The sequence below is a fragment of the Anser cygnoides genome, chromosome Z, assembly GCF_040182565.1.
Source record: "Anser cygnoides isolate HZ-2024a breed goose chromosome Z, Taihu_goose_T2T_genome, whole genome shotgun sequence".
Lineage (NCBI taxonomy): Eukaryota > Metazoa > Chordata > Aves > Anseriformes > Anatidae > Anser > Anser cygnoides.
Genome location: NC_089912.1, coordinates 65,943,095 through 65,963,321, shown reverse-complemented (window position 1 = coordinate 65,963,321; position 20,227 = coordinate 65,943,095). Strand labels below are relative to the sequence as shown.

Genomic DNA, 20,227 nt, shown 5'->3' with positions numbered 1-20,227 from the left:
TATGCTTCTTCCCCCACCTATTAACTTATGAACACAACAATTCATTTAACTAGATCTGGCAAAAAGGCAGGCTCACTGACAGTTCCCCTAAAGCTTTAGGGAAGTACAACCCCAAATCAAGAGGTGCTTCAAAGCTGCAGTGTGAGGTTAACAACTTTTAAGCACTATTGGAAATATATTTAAAGCTTTTATATGGAAAAATCTCTATGACTAACTCTTTGAGAAACAAAACCTAAATAGTATATACAACTGAACCAAGAGAACAGCAATTTTTGTACAAAAAAATTGTACAAAAAAATTGTCTCTATAATTGTGTAACAGAATTGTGCATTCTTATGCATAATCTGTGCTTTAAAGCACTGTTCCTGTAATATAAGAATCACAGGTAGTTATATTTCGGGCTAATGTAGGCACACAGTTTTGGTACTCAATCAGAGGTAGCTTTTACCTCTTACCTTTATGCCAAATTCATTGCAAATTCCCTAAAAGACTAGAATCTTATGTTAGCCTGTTTCTCCCCAGCAGGTATATTTCAGGTCATAAGAATGTTATACAAGAGTTACCATAGGCAAAAGAAGCAAGGAAGCGTTTTTGTTTGTTTTGTTGGTTTTGTTTGTTTTCTTTTTTTAGTTGTTTGGTTTTTTTTTTTTTCATTCCCCAGTGAGACAATTCCTGTAAAATTAAAACTTTACAAAGGATTATCTGCTGCTGTAAAGGACTAGCAAAGCTATCTTTCAAATTCGCATTAATGATAACCACCAGTGACAACCTGGTTACTTTTATTCCTTGTATGTGTTACAAGTTGTTTCCCAGAGGTATTTGAATGTAAGACTAATTTCCAAAAGCAGAAATATTTGGAGATCCTTATTTCCCCTTCCACATTGCCATGTTTTTCAAAATCCAGAATCAGCTCACAGAAAAGACAAAAAAAAGTGAAAATCGAACCCCAATAAAGAAACTGGTATTTCGTTTAATTAAAACTGAAGCCCGGTTAGCTTTACTTGTAAAAAAAACAAGTATTTACAATATTATGTCTATATAGCTAAGAAATATACATAATATAGCCACACCAGACTAAAAGATGACTTGAGTCTGCTTAGTTTCTTCACTTGTAACTTTTAAGCTTATGCTTCAGTTCTGAAAAGCTTTTTTTGCCTCTTCCTCTCAATTTTGCGTGGCTTCCTCTTATCTTTTACAATTCCCTTTGACTCTGGTTTCACAAGCTGTATTTCCACTGGCTTTTCTTCAGCTGGAATTTCAAAGACCACTTCAGTGGGATCTTCTTCAATAAGCATCTTACTCTCCTTTTTCTTAAGCTTTTGTACTTCCTTCACTTGATGTTTTTCTCTAAATTTAGCAGCCATTGACAACCTTATCAACCTTCGATGCTATTGAAAATAAGAATTTAAATTAAAACAGGTGTCAAACAAGCAAGATGGAAGAAATCATCAGGTATTATAATAACAGGTGCAGATTTCTCTGCTTATTTGCCAAAATCCACAATGTAATGTCATCTTTCCACTGACAGGAATTTTGCATTCATTCAATATTTGCACAATTACTCTGTTCTCAAACTGTGATTAGTTAGGGCACTCTTTCCTACAAAGAGGTCCAGGACATATACGGCTTGAGATAGAGAGACTGCAATCTTCAAATGAACTACTAAAGAGAAAACAAAGACAAGGCTGCTTACCATATTTGGGGACTGATAATAGGGATTTTCATATAAAGTTGGTCCTCCAAAGCTACCCTGGAAGATTTTTATGAGGTTCAGGACAAAACGAGGCCCAATTTCTACTAGAGATGCATCTTCTTCTATTATCTGCAGTAAATGAATACCCTCTTTATTTCTCATAGATTAAGTCAATGTATACAAACTCATAGGCACTTCACACATGGTGATATGTAAAAACTTATATCCAAGATATGATGCCACTGAATTTGATAAGCTAGACTTCTACAAGCAAAGTTCTGTATACAAAGAAGTTCTTACACGTTCAAGCAAGCACTTAAAAGAGTACTACGCATTTATGAATTCTTCCTTTAGAAAGTAAGTGCCAGCATACTTTCAGCTGAAGTGTGAAGTAAAGTTAAAAGACAAGTGAAGCCATGGCTTTGGCTACCTACTACTACTTCTTACCAAAACACCCATCAAAGAACTGCAACTAAGAGAACATAAGCTTAACTGGACAAAACTGAAATTATCTCCAGAGATACAGAAGGTTTGAAGTTACTTTGTACAAGCAATGAGCATTGGCATATTTTGATTATAATTATTGTAATTGATATGAAGTTATTACTCCACTAAACACCAGTGAAAGAGCTAAAAGAGACCACTAACCTGATAATTCCGAAACCAGATCCTATTGTCTGTAATGGTGAATGTGAAAACATGATCCACAAAAGGCTGGCTTTTCGGGTGATACTGTGGCGTACTGAATATCTGTAACAAAAGACAGTACTTCTAAATAATGGTAAGAGGCCAAACATAAATAGCTTATCTTTATTTTATTTTAAGTTTTTAAATTCTGATCCCAGGTTACATAAAAGAAACTTAAGAGTCCCAATGACTAAGCATGACTCTAATCCTTTGAGGATTTTCTGCAAATTCAGAACTGTAAAGTTAACATAGAAAAAAACATTTTAAATAAGTTGCCAAAGAAAATTTCTAAACTAAAGACTGACCTGAATAAATAACTCTTTTAGCAGGGCATAGTGTGGCTCCTTGTCAAATGTCTAAAAAGGAAAAGAGTAATGTTATATACATAATTAAATACAATAGCCATGTAAAGAAAATGAACACAATCAAATATAAAACTTGTACTTACTGGATCAAAAGACAAAAGGGGCCGTGAGCCTCTCAAGCAGTTTCCTGTCATCTTCAATTCAGCCAGTGTGTGAACTACAGTGATTTTTTAAAAGATCGTTTTAGTACTTAAAGAAAGCTGTGCAGGCAAGAAAGTAAAAGTCTAAGAACAATAACATCAACCAACTTACTGTTCTGCACTAAGAATTTAGCTGATGGTCCCTGTGGTGTATTTGAAAGCCTGCACAAGAAAGGCAGCGGGAAAAGAGAAAAGCAAAATGTTAGTAGGAGACAGAAAGATACAGTGGATTTCTACAGAACACTCCAACAAGTTATTTCTGCATTGAAGTAATTTCGATCACTTTTATAGCAGTATCAAGTTCCTTCAAGATATTTGTGCATACTTGCTTTCTGAACAGTTTTGTAAAAACGTTTCCATAAGTAGTATGAAAACCAGCCATGTGTTTTAAACTTGCACTACCTACAACAGAAGCGCAGGATTATTTCACATTTAACTAAGCAACACTATTTCATGTATCCACGCTATTACAGTAACAAACCACAGACAGAAGCATCACCAGTTATATACAGAAACATGAGAAAAACATAGAATTACTTACCACACATAGAGATCTTGTTTCTTTTTGGCTTCAAAGAAGATGCACTTATTGCAGTTTTTCATTTCACACACCTAGACAAGATATATCAAATCAGCTATTTACAATGCGGTGAAGACATTTTCAAAAACTTTCTATGTTTCCATATCCATTTCCAACATCTTTCCTCCTCACAAAATAAAAGTTCAAAAGCAACAGTCTCATTTTAACAAATTACACTTACTGACTCCCATACAAAGTTTCAAGCACTTGTTTTGTTAAAAAAAATATCAAATCCTTATTACCACAAGTAATAACTTTACTACAGCTACAAGCAACCTGATATGCTCTCCAGAATATGAACATTAGAGCAGGAATTGCAACATTAGGTTCTGATTTCAGCACTACCAGTATCTTACTAAGCCATTTGGCCTGGTCGGATATTTGTTCTTTAATTTCTTAAAATATAAATTGTAATACATCCATCACTTATATAGAAAGGCATATTCTGTTTTATATCTCCATGGAAAAAAGCCTGCATTTAAAGGTTTTATTAATCAAAAGTCAACTTCCCGTTTTATCATTAGCACCTTTTCAGTATCAAAAATTTTCACTTTTGCAGTTACACAACTCCCTTAACTAGTAAAAAAAACTTTGAGCTTGGCTGCCTTTTTCTCTTGCATGTTAAATTTCTACAGAAAATTAAAAGGAAACACTATTTAAATACTGAATTACCTCATTAATTACAAACAACTTGTCTTTGCGATCCATTTTAGTATCTGGAAGACAAAAACAACATTGAGAAAGCTTGTACACTGATTTAACACGAGTAATTTTTTATCAGTCTGCATAATTTTTTACTAGCTGTACATGAAAGATGCATAACTATCAAGTTTTTTCAGCCATGTTCTACAATAAATCGGTAAAGCAAAAAAAGTATTCTTACAACACAGAAACTATAGGTGTTGTTTTCCAGAGAGTATTATGATACAACAACATTTGCTGTATTTGTTTGCTCAAAAAGGGTTTGTTGTTTTTTTAGAATAAGAGGCCACAGTTTCATCAGAACAGTTACATACAACATTTTAAAAAGAACAAGATATTGGAAGTGCTTAGTTTAAAACTACTCTGAAAATGCACTAGGAATGATGCCTAGCCCTACCTGCTTTAGAGTGAGGCATCAGCGTTCTTAAGTCTTGCATTAGGTGCCTTGTTCTGAAATTAATTCCACGAGAGGAGAAAATAAGCACCCGTTCCTTGTTCTTCCATTTGCCCTAGGAAAAAAAAATATTAAGCACAAAAAGTGAGCTTCTTAAAGCTACTACCACACAGCAAGAGTAAATGTTTCAACTGTAGTAACAGAAAAATAGAGTAAGAGTATATGTTACTATCTTGACTCATGCATAAAACCTCTCTGCAAGAGTGCTGAAACATGTTTTAACATGAACAACTGCTATCTGTAATGCTTCACAAAGTCCCTACGTTAAGATCTTTTACTACAAAGCATGTTAAGTATTAAGAAAGCCATATGCAATACTTAGTCTGAAAGCATTAATCTGAAGCACCTCCTCCTCTAGGAAATGAGCTGCGCTACAGCCTGGGCACAGGAAAACTCAACCACGAGGTCTCAGGCTTCCGCGTGCTTCTTGGCTTTCTTTTAAGCTAACTACAAGGCTGTTTTCGAAGCTTTCTCAGGATGATCCCGACATGATACACGCATAATATCCATCAGGCCCTCCGCATATAACAGAATTACAGAAGTTATATACTATACATATATTACATAATTATTGAAAACTCTTGCTTTTGTTTGTGCAAGGATTACTAAGTTAGGAATGTGCCCTTTCTCCCTCGCACATCAGCCGGGTCCCCGTCTCCCCAAACCCCCGACCCCTAACACCACACCACTCGGTCGCCGGCACCACGTTGCTCCGGCGAGCGTGGAGCCGCCTCCTCCCAGCCGTGTGCCACGCCGTGCGGCTACCTGAGACACCGGGGCCGGGATGCTGTACTCCTGCGGGCCCGGCTTGGCGTCGGCAGCCGCCTCAGGCTCGCCCGGGCTCCCCTTGGCTCGCTTCTTGGGCCGGGCGCCCGCCGCCGCGCCACCCTTCCTCTTGGCCGCCGCCATCTTAGGAGGTGCCGCGCCGCTGCCCGCCCTTCCGCCGGCCCCGGAACCGCTCCCGCTGCCGCTGCCTGCGGTCGCCACGCCCCAGTACATCGCGATAGATCGCGACAGAGCCCGATAGATCCCGGCGGGCCCTGCCAGGCCTCGGCATGCCGCTCTCCACGCAGCCGCTCGGCAGCGGCGAGCCGTACGTGCTGACGGCCAGCTTGGACAATGCCCGCCACCTGTCCAGCCTCCTGAGGGCCGTGCAGTTCCAGGACCACGCCACCTGCTTCGCCACGGCCAACGGGCTGCGAGTGACGGTGGAGGATGCCAAATGCATCCAGGCCAACGCCTTCATCCAGGTAGGGGGCAAGGCCGAGCTGCTAACGGTGGGACCCCCGTTAAAGGGTGAGAAACGGGCTGGCAGCGGTGTTAGAGACCTTAGGAAAGCCCAGACTGCGTAATGGAGGTGTACAGGATTTTACCAGTGGAGAAGGGGAATCTTTGGCAAAACTATGAAATAGTTGCAGAAGCTGATGTGAGGGAGGTACGCTGAATAGGCTGTCTATAAGATAGACCACATATGTATAGATATATCTATTTTATAGGTAACAGAATCGTTTAGATTGGAAAAGACCTTGAAAGTCATCAAGTCCAACCATCAAACAGACCTGCTGTGTCCCATCCCTAAACCTGAATCCCATCCCTAAACCATGCCTCTTAGTGCCACAACCACACGTCTTTTAAATACCTCCAGGGATGGGAATTCCACTAGTTCCCTGGGCAGCCCGTTCCAATGCTTGACCATCCTCTCCATGAAGAAATTCTTCCTCATATACAGTCTGAATTTCCTTTGGTGCAATTTGAGGCTGTTTCCTCATGTCCAATCACTTGTTAATTTGAGAAGAGAGACCGACAACCCTCCTTGCTGCAGCCTCCTTTCAGGAAGTTGTAGAGAGCAACAAGGTCTCCCCTCAGCCTCCTCCAGACTAAACAGCCCCAGTTCCCTCAGGTGATCCTCATACATCTTGTTTTCTAGACCTTTCACCAACTTTGTTGGTCTTCTCTGCAGAGTCTTGAGATGACACAGTACTGATAGGCTGAACTCAGCACCTAGTTCATTCATACCTGCCTGCTTGTATCCTTTAATGGGCCGGCACCTGCTAAGCCCATGGCTCTTTCTGACATTGCCATGCCTAGATTTGTGAGTAGGTTCCTGTGAGAGTGTTGAGCTATTAGGTTAGGTGAGTTCACCACGTGTGCTGAAACATGCCCGTGACTAGTCTTGGTACTGGGTAAACTCCATACTACCTCTTGTTAGTCACTGGGCATCAGCTGCTTTGTGGTGGCCACCAGAACAAAATATCTAAGAAAAAAAAGCAGGGTAATTTGGGCTGCTTGTGAAAAAGCACTTACACATGCTTATTATTTGAAATAGTTATTCATACTCCTAAAAAGCAAGTCTCGTTTCTGGAGAAGTGGGGTGTTTACATTGCATAGTTTCCTGAATGTTTCCGGCTCGAGAAATAGACAACTATAGGCTTTAATATTTGTAGCTTGTATTAAGCTATAAAAGACAAGTGTTCAGGTTTCCGTGCATATGCTGTACTGTTTTGTTTAAACTGTGACCTGATTTATTTATTACTAGTTTTTGAGGATGAAGACCTATTTTTCTTCACTGGATATTGTGTTACATTTAGCAATTGTTTTGTATTGCACTGGTCTCTGGAAGCAAAAGCATTCAATTTAAGAAGATAAAGAGTAAAATGTAAAATAATTACAAAAGCTTCCCTCTTTTCATCTCTCTACTTTTTCTCTCATAGGCAGAAATTTTTCAGGAATTTTCTGTTCAGGAGGAATCAGTGACATTCCGGATTAATTTGGCTGTTCTTCTGGACTGCTTGACTATTTTTGGTGCCAGTTCTACTCCAGGTATGGTGCATATTTACCTTGACCTTTATGTGTATCACATGTAATTACATAGTGAAATCTGTGCACAGCCATAGGGAGCTTTTCAGTCTTTGCAAAACTTCTCACTTCTTCACCTGAAGTCCATCTGAGAATGGCAGCTCTCACTGCTAAGCAGAGTCCATCCCGTTTGCCTAACCTATTGCAAGTGTATGCAGTGACAGCAGTCAATGTGGAGATGAAAAGGGGATGATGGGTGTGTGTCAGGGTCTGCTGCAGAATGATATCGTAAAGGAGGCTGACTCAGCTTGGAAGATGGAATTAAAAATACATGTGTGTGTGACGCGCTTGGGGTAACTGAGAAACAGAAGTGTCTTGTGAAGATGTTTCTTGCATCTATGTAAGACAAAACAGCCACTTGTTTTGGGAGAAAACCTTTTTGTGGCACGAGGTGCAGTGAACAACCCCAGTTCACATGCTTGCTGTGGTTTGGGGCTGAAGATCTCAAATGGTTTTGTAATCTCGATCAGAAGACATGTCAAGTAATTTGTTTGGACAAGAAAGTCATATGATGACTTGCTTGATTAGAACTCTGACTGGAGTTCTAATGCTTAAGCCAATACTGTCCCCCAGGACTGATAAACACCACGAGCACCTTTTTTATTTTTGGTCCAGAGCCCAGATCACCAACATCATACAAATGCTAACTTCACTTAAGGGTGAAAAACTTAGGCACAGCTGGCAGAGCTATTAACGCTGAACTATTTATAGCATATCCAGCTTTATTATCACAGCTAGTGTTAACCATTTGGTACATGACAAAAGTTGCATGTGAACTGCTTTACGTGTACACATCATTTCATTTTACTGCATAAGATAACACTTGAAAGGGTGTATAGGAGGCTACACTAAACATGCAATGTTAGCATATGGAGGATGGACTAAACATGCTAAATTAAAATGATCTGTGCCCCATTGGACAGTAAAATCTGAATTTCCTGAAGTTATCAAATACACTAATTGTTTTTTTTGAAGAATGTGTATTTCTTTCTCTTTTTCAGGAACACCAACAGCTCTCAAGATGTGTTATCGTGGCTATGGCTATCCCTTGATGCTGTTCTTAGAAGAAGGAGGAGTAGTGACAGTGTGCAGAATTAACACTCAAGAACCTGAGGACTTGTTAGACTTTGATTTCTGCAGTACCAATGTTGTCAATAAAATTATCCTGCAGTCAGAGGGACTACGAGAAGCATTTGCTGAACTAGATATGACAAGTGAAGTTCTGCAGATCACCATGTCTCCAGATAAACCATATTTCAGGTACTGGAAATGAGACTTTCAACTCAAATGTTCATGCTTCGCCTTTTTGCTTTTCAGTGGGTAAAGGCGCGAATTTTCCAGGGTGAAGAGGGGGAACTGTTTTGGAATATTGTTTTATTTCAAGGAGAATTGTAATGAATATAGCAAATCACAGTATGTAATTTCATTAACATAGAAATGAATATATGGACTACCTGATAAATGTGACTGTAGTGCACACAGTTTAGCATTTATAGATAAGTAAAGCAGAACAAACAGTAGTGTTTTGTGAGATAGCCTTAGAGATGTACAGGCCGACTGCTGACAAATTTTCTGTAGAGCTTCTGTCAGGTGTTTTGAGATAGTGCCTTTTGTCTTCCAGGTTATCCACTTTTGGAAATGCAGGAAGCGCACATCTGGACTATCCCAAGGACTCCGATTTGGTGGAAGCATTCCACTGCAACCAAACCCAGACAAACAGGTGAGTAAATCTGTAACCAGTGCACTCTGTGGCAGGCCATTCATTCTTGATGGAAAGTATAAGAAACTGTTTTTGTGCTACCGTGACATTTATTTCATTAGTACAGGTGAAAAAAAAATACTTGCCGTCAGATAAAAGTCAGAGTCTAATCAAAAGCTAAGCAATAACAATGTCTGATGATGTTACCAGGAAAAGATCAAATTAACATGTTGCTAATTGTTTTTTAGTCATTCTAGTGGCTTTAACTGGGAGTAGTGTTCCAGCTAAACTCCGCATATTTTTTTCAAATGGTGTTTTTCTCCGCTACAGGTACAAGATTTCTTTGATTAAACCATCTACAAAGGCACTGGCTTTATCTTGTAAAGTCTCCATTCGAACAGATAATCGAGGATTTCTTTCACTGCAGTATATGATTAGGAATGAAGATGGACAGATCTGTTTTGTGGAATACTACTGTTGCCCTGATGAAGATATTGCTGAAGCAGAGCCGTAGGTGTATGTTCTGGTATCTGTATTATATTTATGAATATATAAAGTGCTATATTTTTTTTAATAAAAATGAACGAAAGCTGTAAAGATTGATAGTCTTTATAGTTGTCTTTTATTTTTTAAACTGTGGAACAATAAATACAAAGACTTCTTTCATATTCCCCTGCCAACATTTCTTAGCCTTGACCCAAAAAGCTTCAGCTCAAAGAACAGAAAGGGGAATTAGTCTCCAGTAGTTATTGGTGTTAAAAGTGGTGTTCTTGTAAAACACCGCTTCACTTTTGGTGCTCTCCAAGCATTTTTGTTTGTTTTGTTTTTTGTCTTTTGTCTTGTTCCAACAACTAGACTAGGGAAAATCTGAGTACTAGCTGTATGTTAGACAGTCAGTTAACTTCCAATGACTTAAAAGTAAACCCAAATTTGTCTGGAAAGAGAATGGCATTTTCAGTCTGTTTTCTTAACAGCAGCAAGTGGTTTCTTTTTGGCAAATGCTGGCTTTTTTTTTTTTTTTTGGTGAAACCACTGGGTTTTTCATCAACATGATTAATTCCTAGTCTAACTCAATTTCTTAGAATTTTGCCTGAGATCAGTTTACCCCTTTGTCTGCAGTACTGATAAATTGAATTGTTAAATTAAGGTAGAGTCCAGGGTGTACTTATTCATTACTCATAAATGTTCTAGCAATGTTACTAGTTTGTGCTTAAGTAATTTATTACACATCCTCAAGAACACTGCTGCTGAAATGTTTCCTTACGTACATGTTCCCATTCCTACACTGCTATGCTGCAACCCAAAAGCTTGTAAAGTCCTGTAAATTTGTTTATATAGTTTTGTAAAAGACTTCATTAAAGGTTCTTTGCCTTCTAGTCATGACTAACTGGAATTAAATTACTTGTACGCTCTCTTTCAGTGTTTAGGTCAGTCAGTTGCACAGAATTTGACAGCTTTCTTTATTCTAAAGTTCTATTATATGGGGCCTGTATTGGGTTACAAAGAGTGCTAGACTAATCCAATATAAATCTGTTAAGAATCGTAAGACAGAAAATTTTTGTATTTGAAATTAGCTCTGAAATGAATTTCCCTTCTTAGTAGCCTTTGTCAGCAACAGGATGGACTCCTGAACCACGCTAAAGGAATGTCTGTGAGATGAACTCATACGACTGCTAAAAATGAGCCTAATCGCTTGGTTGCCAAAAGGAGAGTGCAGTTTCTGGAGAGTTTTCTGCAGTGCCAAGCTCTGCAAAGCAATGAGATGGGCTGTACTTTGATCAAAAGTTGCACTACTTCTTTCACATTTCTCCTTTGCAAAGTCTCCTCCAAACGTGGTCCACTGAACCAGCTGGGTCTCGAACCAGATGCAGACACTGCAAATCATGCTGCAAGAGCCTGAAGTCTTGCTGCTGCAGCATGGGATACAGAGAGTCTGATCAGTGGATGGTTTCTGTGGCTTCGGTCAAGTTTTGGTGTTTGTCAGAAGATGAGGTCCTTCCTTGCACACTTGGAAATCAATATATTCTTACGCCACCAAGTAGGTTACTCCACAACTCAACAGAATCCAAATCCTTTGGGTTTATTTCATGTTGTTGATAATAATGTTTTTGTAGACCATTCTTGATGGGTGACCAATTGGCTGACGGGCAGGGCTCAAAGGGTTGTGGTAAATGGGGCCACATCTGACTGGCGGATGGTCACTAGTGGGGTCCCTCAAGGCTCCATTTTAGGGCCAGTCCTCTTCAATGTTTTTATAAATGATTTGGATGTAGGACTAGAAGGTGTTCTGAGCAAATTTGCTGACAACACTAAACTTGGAGGAGTTGTGGACTCGGATGAGGGTGGAAAGGCCTTGCAGAGAGATCTGGACAGATTGGAGAGCTGGGCGATCACCAACCACATGAAGTTTAACAAAAGCAAGTGCCAGGTCCTGCACATGGGACGGGGCAACCCTGGTTATACGTACAGAGTGGGCGACGAGACGTTGGAGAGCAGCCCCGCAGAGAGGGATCTGGGGGTTGTGGTTGACAGCAAGTTGAATATGAGCCAGCAGTGTGCCCTGGCAGCCAGGAGGGCCAGCCGTATCCTGGGATGCGTCAAGCACGGCATCGCTAGTCGGTCGAGGGAAGGGATTGTCCCGCTCTACTCTGCACTGGTGCGGCCTCACCTCGAGTACTGTGTGCAGTTCTGGGCACCACAGTACAAAAAGGACATTAAACTGTTGGAGAGTGTCCAGAGGAGGGCAACAAAGATGGTGAAGGGCCTAGAGGGGAAGACGTATGAGGAGCGGCTGAGGTCACTGGGCCTGTTCAGCCTGGAGAAGAGGAGGCTGAGGGGGGACCTCATCGCAGCTTACAACTTCCTTGTGAGAGGGAGTGGAGAGGCAGGTGACCTATTCACTGTTATCACCAGTGACAGGACCCGCGGGAACGGTGTTAAGCTGAGGCAGGGGAAGTTTAGGCTGGACATCAGGAAGAGGTTCTTCACTGAGAGGGTGGTCGCACACTGGAACAGGCTCCCCAGGGAAGTAGTCACTGCACCAAGCCTGTCTGAATTTAAGAAGCAGTTGGACTGTGCACTTAGTCACTTGGTCTAAACTTTTGGGTGGATCTGTGTGATGCCAGGAGTTGGACTTGATGATCCTTATGGGTCCCTTCCAACTCGGGATATTCTATGATTCTGTGATTCTTCACCTCTTACTTATGTCAGCAATCCATTTAGCTGTACACTTTCGTGGTCTTCTGTGCAGATCATCCATTTAGTGAAATATATTTATATTTTAAAAATAATTACAAATCTTTAAACTAGAAGACTGATAAAGATAACTAAAAATGTTCTAAATTCCTTTTATTTACTGTTTGTTTGTTTTTCAAACTGAAGTATTCAGTATAGGTAAACTTCATTCTGACCTAGCATCTCAATTTCTTCAATGAAAAGAATTAGTATTATGGCCTCATTGGGAATTATTAATATGATGCCTGACTACTGACTGTTAAGGATGATCTCTATAATCTATGGATGACAGGATAAAAATGAAACTGAACATATGATTTTTCTCAATGTGATTTATTTTAGAGTATTGAAGTTCCTTGTATTGTGTTCAAGGACATTGCTGTGGCTTAACATCTGTACTTTTACATAATTGACTACAGATGTACTGTATTACTTCTTAAAATAGCACTTTTAAGAATTTCTTCTGTAATTACCAACAGTGATCATGGAAATAATATCTTGAGAAGTTAAAACACATCAAAATACCAAAAGCTAGCTGTTCCATTTCATAAATAACTGCTATTACAGACATGCAAAATCTTTGCAAAACTTAGGTTTGTAGCCCTCAGGACCAACTCAGGCCCTAGATTCACAGAGGTGGGGAGATGCTTGTACACAAATGCTTTTATGGATATACTTCTAGGTAGGGAAAAACAAGAAGTCTGGGTAACGAGAAGAAATTACTGTGCAAGCAAGGCAAGGAAGGGTTTTAAGAAGCACCTATGATGGCATCTATTACATCTCTGTCTTCAACTACAGTAAAATAAAAAGGTTGGTGCCCATCCACCACCATTTGGTTCTGTAAGGACTGTTGAACACAAAATCACCAGAAAGGAATTGAGTTCTATACCTCTGTTAGTCGTGGGAAATAATCCATTATTTAGTTACGTATGGATTTATCAGGAAATATATTATTGTATTATTGACTAGAAAGGTCGTTGATGATGTTAGTGGAGTAGCTGGAAAAGTTGATATGAGGCACGAGCTAATTTCTGTAGGTGGCTATTTTGTGCATCTTGTAGCAGCTTCTGAAGCCCTAGGAATCCAGCAGGTGGGCATTACTGACAGAAATATGTAGTGTGCATAAAGAATAATAGCACTGAGCTGTACTTTTGCTGATGGACCGCTAACATTAAACTGAATAAATATGGAATTACTAAAAATAATAAAAAAAAAGTCATTACAAAATAGAAACTTGATATCATCTTCTGGAGACAGAAACCCATTTTTATGTGAATTAATCTTTGAGGGAGAGCAGGGCTGCTTAGATAGAAATGGAAGCAAGGGTCCATTGCAGACTGCTGCAGCATCTTTCTGCTCTACTTCTCACTCTTGTCAGGCTCTAACAACTAATGTGGCAGAGTATTAGCACAGCTAGATCAAATTGTAAGGGCTCTGCAAAGGAGTGAGCATTGTAGAGAAATGTAATCAAGTGCCACAAAGCTCTGATCTGCGGAGTTAATACACCGTGAGAAGGATGCATGAATATCCGAGAGGTGAATGTCATTCTGTTCAAGCCTCCAAGGAGAAATACACCTGACAGTAGCATAGAAAGAGCTGAACTACCTTTAACACAGACAGTTTTGATGCAACAGCCCAGAGCACTGCGTGTATTCCTTTAAACTTCAGAGAGGTAATTAACACAAAACAAAACAAAAACCAGAAAAGGTGAAGTGCAGTATTACAGCTACCCTACTGAATAGGTTATAAATTTATCCCGTTTTTCTATCTGCTAGACAGATACTGCCCATTGTGTGGTCACATTGAACCACTTGCTCACTGATGTCCTCATGACAGCTGCTTTACCTTTCAGGAAGTCTTTCAACAGAGTGCAGGCCTGCTAGACAGAGAAAGCTGCAACTCAGATTATCTGCAAATATGCTAAACTTATAAAAAACATATCATTTTTTAGAATGATTTTTCAGAGGCTTGCCTGGTGCGTGCCTAATGCACTTCAGTACTCATCGTCATTCCCAGGCATGAGGAACTTTTGTCACAACAAACAATTCGTACAACAAACAATTCCAGGAAAAGTTCCCCTTTTCCTACACCGTCAGAAACCGGAACCTCTGTGAGGCAGGTCACCTCTTAGGAAATGCCTTGCTTGACATCAGACATACAAATGCCAAGTCATCTGTGTACAGGACATGTCTGGTACTTGGACAAGCACGTCAAGGATTTTGAAGCACAAATGTAAAGATACTAAAAAGAAGCAACATATGCATATAAATATATATATTTACATATGTTTTTATATTGTAATTGCTGTTTGGAATATAAATTCATTCTACCAAAACCCCATGGGGATGTTGCCCTTTCCTAAAAATATATCTGGCATCAGTTCAGCACCATTAATTGGGACAACCAAAAATGTTACCATTGCGTTGCGTGTCTCTCTCTCGTCCCTTACTGGGCTGGAGTCACTTGCAGCCAGTGAGCAGCTCGTGCCAGCATTCAGATTTGCAGAAAAAACTCTAAGCAAATATCTGTCCTTACCTGATTTTTCCCCAGCCAGACTGGCCCTTTGCTGAATCCCTCAGAAGTGCCAAGAGCCTGTGAATTATCTGCACCCAGTGTCACTTGAAAGGCACCGAGGCTCTCTGTAAAGCACGTTCAGCAACCTCCAGGAGAAGTGCGCAGTGATGACTTCCATCCAACCCCATTTCTCCCAGAACAAGCCTTCTCCTCACCAGTGCTGACCTCAGGAATCAGGAGCAGCCATGCGAGAACAAAAGGATGCCACAATGAACCTTTGTGCTTTATGAAAGTGAAGAGATGGGGTTTCATCTCCCAGGAAATCAAATCAAAGATTTTGCTGCCTCTGTTGTCTTTGGAGTGTTGTTTTTTTTTTTGTTTTTTTTTTTTTTTTTATGGCAGGGCCAGAATTGCCCACTGTGGGCAGCATGAAGTGCAAGGAACGAGCCTGAAATGGAGCAATGGGTCTTGGGGTGGCCCCTCACCAAAACACACAGGTGAAGGACTGCCCACATAAGCAAGCATGATGACATTTTCCTGGACAAAAGAAGAACAGGAGATCAGCTTATCTCCTGCTGTTTGATATTATATGTCTCATCTACATTCAGACTTTACCTCTCCAAAACACATAAACAAGATGTTTTAGTTTTAAAAATACACCCTGAGGGTTGAATATATGCTGACTATTTTCAAGCTGGATTTCTAGCCCCACTGGAATTTTTGCTTCATGAGTACTTGAAAACCGAGCTCTGTTTTTATCATTCAGAAGGTCCAGAAACAGATTTCAAATACAAATGTCCCAAGGTCCTTGACTCAGAGTGGCCTAAATCTTCCTATGCATTGGTGTATCTGCGTAAGTTACTTTAACATGGTCTACCAGTTGATGAGATTGCCAAAATCTTTCTTACCTGTAGCAAGTAACTCAGAGTGCTCCCATGTTTTTCCTTAGGCTGTTCAGTTTGGACAAGGTCCTGCATAGATGCTGGAGTTCAGGTGGTGCCTTTCCTTTGGGTGAAACCACGGCATCGGCTGCACTTTCCCAGGCCAGCATCATGGCTTCCAGCTTGTTTTGTTGCAGAGGAGATCTGGAAAAAGAGTGGGACACCAGAAGCTCCTTGAAAATTGGCCGCATTTTACTGCGAGCACTGGCACTGGGCTGCTCAAATGTGCTCTTTTTGAACACTCACTTCAGCTGTTCATCGTGATCAGTTTTTGGTTAAACAAGACCATTTCTCTCACATGTTGCTGCTGTTCCTGACTCCACAAGGTGCAAACATCCAGGTCAGTGCTTTTGGGCTGAACGTGGTGTGGGCTTCATGGGTGGGGTCATTTTGGGGCCAGAGCCTGCACAGAGATCCACAGGGCTGGGGAAACAAAGGCAAAGCTTTGGCACAGATCTTTCCATCTTGTGGCACCCATAGCTTGGCCCTAACTTTCTGGAAATATTTAGCCATTGGAAAAATGTCTTAATTTCTGCTCTTTACTTCTCTGACAAAGCAAATGCCCCAAAAGACGGGCAGCCCCAGCCCACTCCGTGGGTGCCTGAAGGCAGCAGGGAGGCTTTGTTTAGGGTGCTGTGCCTGAGAGCAGAGCCGGGAGCAAGGTTTCTCAGGAGGTTTTTGGCCAGCAGAGGGCATGAGCTGACCCTGCCTGCTCTCCTCCGTCCCACGGGCTGTTCCTCGCCTCCCGGCCCGCGCAGGAGGCTCAGCACCCGTGCTTGGCTGAGAAACGCTCTGGAAGCGCCTCCCTGGCTGAGCCAGGTGGTCGGTGTCCTCCAGCTCTACATTCGCTTCTACATTCGCTGTCACAAGGCCGTCCCACTCACTGCAAAAGGATGTCGCTGCCTGGATGGGAGAAACGTGAAACGAAGTTATGCACCATTAACGTGCGTCTGTGAAGCCTTTTGTAATAGGTACATTAGGAGAAAAGTGCTTTCGAACACAAGGGTATTTGCTCTGTGCCAGATGTGCTGCATCCCCAGCGAAGCAAGGAGTCACCAGGGACCCAGATTTTTCCCCCTTATCCTCCACAGATGCTGGCAGTGACTCCGTCCCCGTAAGGATGCATTTGGCTGAGTCAGCATGCTGCAGACCTGGGAGAGGATACATGTGGTCTCTAAAGCATAAAAATCCACACAGATACCCACTATATGGTTTGCTGCCATATAACCCTAGAGCATGCATGAGGGTACAGTTTGAATTTGTTTTAGACCCAGTCAAGTCCCACTTTGGCACCATCCCCTATTGATACTGAAATGCTTACAACAAAAAAAATGGAGACACAGTGCGTGCTGACAACAGGATTTTTCTGCTGCTCCTTCCTTATCAGCACTGCATTTCCTCACCATCCCTCTGACTAACTCGGGGAAATGCAATGCCTCGCAAGCCGTCTCTCCCAGAAGAGATATGGGGTCCTGGCTCAGCCTAATTTTAGTTTGCTCATTTGTAGGAACGTACAGCTCTGGGAGAAAGGCAGCACACACACCGTCTCCTCTGCCAGATGACTCAGCAAGCACACCTGTGTTTGGGTTACAGATTACACTTCCTTCAAAATTTTCTTCAGATGTAGACGCTGAGGTCGTGGCTGAGTTTCAGTGTCTACTTCTTCTCTCAAAGACCTACTGTACGACAAGACCTGATACCAGGTAGCAATTACTCAGACTAAAGCTCTCTTTCCCCAAGGAAGCGTGGCCACCCGTCGGTGACTTCTGCCAATCTCCCACTTCAAGGGCTCTGTAAACAGATGTATGCAAGTCACTTGTACTCACCTCCTCATCCTACAACACTTTTTTGCAGGACCCCATTAACAAAGCCAGTTTAGGGATTTTTTCAAGTGTTTTTCATGCAGTTCCCCAGGACCATGACACATGGACCTGAAGGTAACCAGAGAGCTGCAGGCGAGCACCTGCGCCAGCTTCCAGAGCCAGCCCCACAGATGATCCTGGCAAAAGCCCTGCAGAGGATCAGCTCCTGAGAGGCTCCAGTTTTGTTGGAGGCTGGCTTTTACTGACAGGCCTGGAGGGGGTGCTGGGCTTTCCAGTTTCCTGCTTTGAGGCTGGTGAAAGGGGAGAGTAAAGCTCTCACTGCAGAATTTTGCAGCCTCCTACTCTTTCCAGCTGAGACTGTGGGCTTGACCAAAAACGAGCAAGCCAGCAGAAAACTGGAGGCATCAAAATGAACCCTGTATTTACATGATTAGATAACATATAATTGTACATATGCAGATTTTACCCTGTAAATACAGTGCAGTGATTGATTTGATAAGACAGTAACGGTGGAGTTTTTGCAGCAGCACCAAATTGCACTGCCTCTGCCTGCTTGGAAAGCAGATTGATGGCAGAGGAGACAGACTTCTAAGATTTGTACACACCTCTGTGCAGTTCCAAAACCAGAGGAGCAAGTGTTTAGGTTCAAAGCTGTTCCCTTGAACCCCACAGGGCCATGCTGAAGGCCCTGGTCCAGGCTGTGCCTGCCCATGCAGATGCTTCCAGGCACGGACAGTTGGGGTTTGCACTGCTGGAAGCTCACCTTGCAAAATGCTGGGCCACCTTCAGAAGGGAACAGGCTGATCCAGAGCTGTGCCTGGCAGTTATCTGCAGGAACCACTGGTTGGCCTGGGCCAAAACCATGCCATGGACCATCCCAAATAATCTAATGGTAGGGATGGTCTCCTTTCAGCATCAAAGACTATTCCCGACGTTTGTATAGGTATAGCCTGATCAACCACCAAGAACACATTTCTTCTCCCTGTGGTTTTGCAGCCGTTTGCCTCAATGCAGGGAGCTTGCTCTCTCAAATGCTGCCTGCAGGTAGTTGGAGGCATGAGGCATGAAACAGGTCCTGGAGGAGATGGGGGCACCCCCACACTATCACCTGCTTGTGGCACTGATGAGCACTGAGGTCCCCTGCAAGCAGCTGAGCTCCAGGGATGCCCCGGTGTCCCCGAGGGAGCAGCACAGCCTCTGGGGAAGGCTGGACCCTGGCCGGCTGCCCTGGGGTGGTTGGAGGCCCCTTCCCCCCTGGGGTAGGATTTGTGACCAAGGCCACGTCCTGTTGCTGCAGGGATGAGATGCACCGTGCCAGGCTGCAGCCTCAGCTACTGTACAGCCTGGGCAAGGTGCCAGTGGGAAGATCCTCGATGAAGCCATGGCAGAGGGGAAGCCAAGGCTGCATCACAGCTGTGGTCCCCAGGGGCACCCAGGCTGTGACTTAGAACCGGGGCACTCAGCAGCTGCGGTCCTGAGCAGCGGTGCTGAGCCACCAAGGAGAGCTGCTGGAGAGGGACCCATATGGCAGCTGTGTGCCATCCCCTCCAGTGTTATAGCCCAGACCGGGCAATCACGCAGGGCTTTAATTACACTTGTATTTGCAAGGGAACACGCTGCCAGAGATGCATTAGCCAAAGCATCTGCAGAGGAAGTGCTGACCCTTGCCAGCAGAACAGCATCAAGCTTAAAACCACTGCAGATGCCACACAGCCACTGTCCTGCAGTGCAGGGCTTCCACGGCCTGCTCCTGAAGCCACCTCGCACGCGGTGCAGGGGACAAAGTAGGGGCACATGCTGCCCTCCCCAGGGAGGCAGCAGCCCTGCTAACTCCCCCACACCACCACCTTCAAGGCGGCACATGGCTCCGCAGCATCCGCACAGCTGTGTTGGGCCCAGCTCTGCGACATCTGGCCAGACGTTGCCCCCACCCAGCTGCTGAGCACAGTGTTGCTCCTTTGGGAGCTGCACTGCTGAGTGTGAAAACCTGGAGGAGCTACTTCTAGGAACAAGGGCAGCCCAGACTTTTGTGCTCTGTGCCCTCAACCCCCACAGCATTTTCACCTGAAAATGAAAGGCTGCTTTAGCTTTCTGTCCCTCCCCAACTCTTTTTCTGCCTGGAAAAAGCAGCTTAATCCAGTCATCCCCTTGCTCCCCAGCCTCTTCTTTCAGGGATACCTCCTGGTGGGCAGCAAAGTGCTTACGGAGAAGCAAAGGCATCCAAACATTTTTGGACGGGGCTTTGGCATATGCAGCTGGGTGCGAGGCATTCTCTTCTTTAGGACAGGACGTGCAGGAAGAGCGCTCCAGCTGCAAGCCCAACCATCACCAGGGAGCACTTCGGTTACCTTCAAAGTGCAGAGCAGCCACAATGGAGCAAGCAGCCTTGCAGAGGAGCACATTTGCCTACAGACTCAGGCAATGCTCGCCTCCGAGGGCTGCTGAGCACAGGGTACCAGCCCACGGCCCCGCTCCGAGCAGCCAGGCGCCGGCCCCGAGCTCCTGGCGGGGATGATGTCAGCGGGCTGTGCCTGTTTCC

At 43.0% G+C, this 20,227-nt stretch overlaps 2 protein-coding genes across 2 annotated transcripts; one reads left to right on the top strand and one right to left on the bottom strand.

Moving 5' to 3' along the window:
- Window positions 1–762: 762 nt before the first annotated feature.
- Window positions 763–5,620, bottom strand: BRIX1 (biogenesis of ribosomes BRX1). The gene is made up of 10 exons (XM_048051296.1): window positions 5,387–5,620; window positions 4,565–4,676; window positions 4,138–4,181; window positions 3,427–3,497; window positions 2,998–3,047; window positions 2,829–2,902; window positions 2,686–2,736; window positions 2,342–2,443; window positions 1,694–1,822; window positions 763–1,388 (listed from the first exon to the last, which is right to left on the bottom strand). The coding sequence occupies exons 1-10, from the start codon at window positions 5,618–5,620 to the stop codon at window positions 1,125–1,127; spliced, it is 1,131 nt and encodes a 376-aa protein (XP_047907253.1). The 3' UTR covers window positions 763–1,124.
- A 56-nt stretch (window positions 5,621–5,676) lies between these two features.
- RAD1 (RAD1 checkpoint DNA exonuclease) lies at window positions 5,677–10,552 on the top strand. Its single transcript, XM_013181714.3, has 5 exons — window positions 5,677–5,871; window positions 7,333–7,441; window positions 8,479–8,737; window positions 9,099–9,197; window positions 9,507–10,552. The coding sequence occupies exons 1-5, from the start codon at window positions 5,677–5,679 to the stop codon at window positions 9,688–9,690; spliced, it is 846 nt and encodes a 281-aa protein (XP_013037168.1). The 3' UTR covers window positions 9,691–10,552.
- The last annotated feature ends 9,675 nt before the right edge of the window (window positions 10,553–20,227 follow it).

Excerpts from the sequence above, each read along its gene's own strand:
- BRIX1 (XM_048051296.1), bottom strand. The coding sequence starts at position 5,620 with ATGTACTGGGGCGTGGCGACCGCAGGCAGCGGCAGCGGGAGCGGTTCC. Across the intron at positions 2,903-2,997 it reads TAAATTCTTAGTGCAGAACA|TTCACACACTGGCTGAATTG; the intron begins GTAAGTTGGTTG and ends AAATCACTGTAG. Across the intron at positions 2,737-2,828 it reads CCCTTTTGTCTTTTGATCCA|ACATTTGACAAGGAGCCACA; the intron begins GTAAGTACAAGT and ends TTTCCTTTTTAG.
- RAD1 (XM_013181714.3), top strand. The coding sequence starts at position 5,677 with ATGCCGCTCTCCACGCAGCCGCTCGGCAGCGGCGAGCCGTACGTGCTG. Across the intron at positions 5,872-7,332 it reads AGGCCAACGCCTTCATCCAG|GCAGAAATTTTTCAGGAATT; the intron begins GTAGGGGGCAAG and ends TTTCTCTCATAG. Across the intron at positions 9,198-9,506 it reads AACCAAACCCAGACAAACAG|GTACAAGATTTCTTTGATTA; the intron begins GTGAGTAAATCT and ends TCTCCGCTACAG.